Source organism: Oryzias melastigma, linkage group LG14, assembly GCF_002922805.2.
Source record: "Oryzias melastigma strain HK-1 linkage group LG14, ASM292280v2, whole genome shotgun sequence".
NCBI lineage: Eukaryota > Metazoa > Chordata > Actinopteri > Beloniformes > Adrianichthyidae > Oryzias > Oryzias melastigma.
This window is the reverse complement of record NC_050525.1, coordinates 27,693,214-27,696,006: the sequence shown is the minus strand read 5'-3', so window position 1 is coordinate 27,696,006 and position 2,793 is coordinate 27,693,214. Positions and strand designations below refer to the sequence as shown.

General features: G+C 47.2%; 1 protein-coding gene across 1 annotated transcript; it reads left to right on the top strand.

Annotated features, from left to right (window-relative positions):
- Positions 1-329: 329 nt before the first annotated feature.
- LOC112141325 (TLC domain-containing protein 5-like) lies at positions 330-1,802 on the top strand. Its single transcript, XM_024264435.2, has one exon. The coding sequence runs from the start codon at positions 428-430 to the stop codon at positions 866-868; it is 441 nt and encodes a 146-aa protein (XP_024120203.1). The 5' UTR covers positions 330-427; the 3' UTR covers positions 869-1,802.
- Positions 1,803-2,793: the final 991 nt, after the last annotated feature.

Below are 2,793 nucleotides of genomic sequence, written 5' to 3'. Positions count from 1 at the left end.
CGAGCTGGAATCTGGATCTCAACTGAATGACTGGATAGCTCCGATTTTGTTGCTACGCTAATGTTAACTTGGCTTGTGAGGTGCTATAGGCTAACGGGAGAGAATTTAAGCAAAGGGATGATGGGAAAATAGTTGACAGTGCCAATAGCCCCGCCCACAACTCAATGGTGAATTTTTAATGAGTTCCTGCAGAAAATGTCTTAAAGAATACACCCAGGTTTTATGATTTTTGTTACAAATGGCAAAAAAAGTAGTTGACTACTTTGAGTTATATCATCGTTACCAAAGAGAAGAAAGTGATGAAACGTGGACTCTGCTTTCAGGCACAGAAAACACCGAGCTCCAGACGCTGGCGCTGGCCGTCTGCCTCGGCTACTTCTTCTTTGACCTCGGCTGGTGTGTGTGTTATCGCACCGAGGGCCCCGTCATGATGGCGCACCACGCCGCCAGCATCCTGGGAATCCTGCTGGCGCTGTCCATGGGAGTGTCGGGCTGCGAGACCTGCTGCGTCATCTTCGGCAGCGAGATCACCAACCCCCTGCTACAGACGCGCTGGTTCCTCCGCCAGCTGGGACTTTACGACAGCCTGCTGGGCGACGCCGTGGACCTCCTCTTCATCCTGCTCTTCGCCTTTGTGCGCGTGGGCGTCGGCACCGTCATGTTTTACTGTGAACTGACCTCTTCAAGGACTTCACTGATTATGAAGCTCGGAGGAGTTGTTATGTACGGCCTGGCGTGGGTGTTCATGGTGGACATAGCCAGGTTTGGCTACAAGAAGAGCAGAGCTAAATACAGGAAGTGGAAAGAGAATCACAAATGTCAAGAAGAAAGTGCAAAAAAACTGATAGGTTTTTCTGAGAACAGCTGAGAGATGCTTGAAGATTCATCAGAACTGCCCTTCGCGGGGTGATAGGGCTGTCAGCGGGTAAAAAATGGAGACGAACCTGCAGACAAGATGGCGTCTGACATCATCGGCCGGAAGCAGAAAGTATGCAACTTATTCAAACCCAGCAGTGTTCAGAATGATAGAAAAACTTTTAATAAAATGGGAAAACTCTTCACCGTTAGGGTCAAACTTTTCTTTTTTCTTTTTTTCCGAGCAACATGGGGGTACTTCCTGTTCCGGTTGAAGACTTCCAGTTCTAGACATTAATGTCTGCAGCCAGGGCCTCTTGGAAAAATGGCCACACAAGTGGACCACATGAAATATCAAGATCATGGACCAAATAGTGAACCCGCAGAGACAATGTTTGTGCACAGTTTTCTGAGGGCAACAGTTTGTAGTGAACATTTATACAACGTGAAGCAGGTGAGCTGCAGGTGTGTTGTACAGATATTTAATTTTTTAACCCCCCAAAACTTTATGGCAAGCAAAAAGGGTCAAAAATTGCCAGGAAAAGTGCAGCAAAAAGGGCGTGTTGGTCATAAAAAGTGATGCTTTTCATGCACGTTTTAAAAGTATAAATTAAGCCGTCTTGTGTTGTCCCAAAAAAAAAAAGTGATGCTTTTACTGACGATTATTGACTACTTTTGCTTGCCATATCTGTGCATCCCTCACACGTGGTGAGAAAGGAGCCAGTAGCTTTCGAGAACCTTACTGACGAGCGTGTGGCGTAAGGACACCGTACGACAGCATCACCCGTACGTCATGAGTGAGTGCAACTTCCATTATTTTTAGTAATATTTCTTGATACATTTACCACATGGAACATTCCAATATTATGACGTCCCTTAAGGTGGTCGTATGAGTCTCAAGGGACACACCAATGCCCCCCTTAAGGTGCATTCACACCGAACGCGATTCTCGCGGTGGAGGCAGCCAGTTACAATGTTAAGTCAATGGAACAGACGCGACATGAGGCGGTCTACGTCCCGCGGCGTGATTTGATCTACGGGAGTGGTGTGAAGGTCTGTCAGCAGCTTGATTTGAATGATGAGGTGCCATGTTGTATCAACCAATCAGGAACTCAACTTTGGTCACGTGACGTTTTCAGTGACTCGATCAGCGGGTAGAATACTGATCCAAAGCGAGCGTTTTTGTCCTGAACTTTCGTCTTTTTCCTTAACTTGCTAGAGCCGCGGGGTTGCAGAGCTCATCCGGATATTTTAGTGCGAAGGCTGGATACACTCTGGACAGATTGGCGGCTTTCGCTCCCGCGGTGGAGCCGGCAGACAACGCCGCTGCGGGGTGCAGAGGCTGCCGGCTCGGGCCTCAGACAGTAACAAAGAAGAAAAAAAGTCTCCCAAATGTATATTTTCCCCCACGGGTTAATACGTGACAGAGAGCCTTCAAGCTCAGCCACAGAGACACAGAAACACAGTGGAAGCAGCTGTCATTCAGACACAGCTCTCTGTACCAGGAAAATATTTGAATAATCATATGAACCCAAACATGGAGACATGATTACTGATGTAGATCTCTTTACAATAAATAAACTTTATTTCTCAACATAATCTGTCTTCATACATTCTGAGATATCCACAGACACCGTTCCTTACAGCGATCATCCGAAATGCATTAGCTGGTAGCTCCTCCCACATCATCCTTCTCCAGGTAAAGCGGTCCCAGGTTTCCTCAGAAGAGCTCCTTCAGTAAGCAGATGTGGTCAGAAAAGATCACAAAGAATCAATACATGCATGTGGGGGTTTTTTTCTTCACGTTCATGTGTGTCAGAGGTCTGCGGGACATTCAGAGCTCCTTAATGACCCCCCCAGAGAGACCGCAGATAATCCCCTGCACCTCAGGGACAAATACGCTCCCACACATCCACCGTCCGGGTCGGTTTTTACGGA

Bases quoted from the DNA above. Each gene is read 5' to 3' on its own strand.
- LOC112141325 (XM_024264435.2), top strand. From the start codon at position 428: ATGATGGCGCACCACGCCGCCAGCATCCTGGGAATCCTGCTGGCGCTG.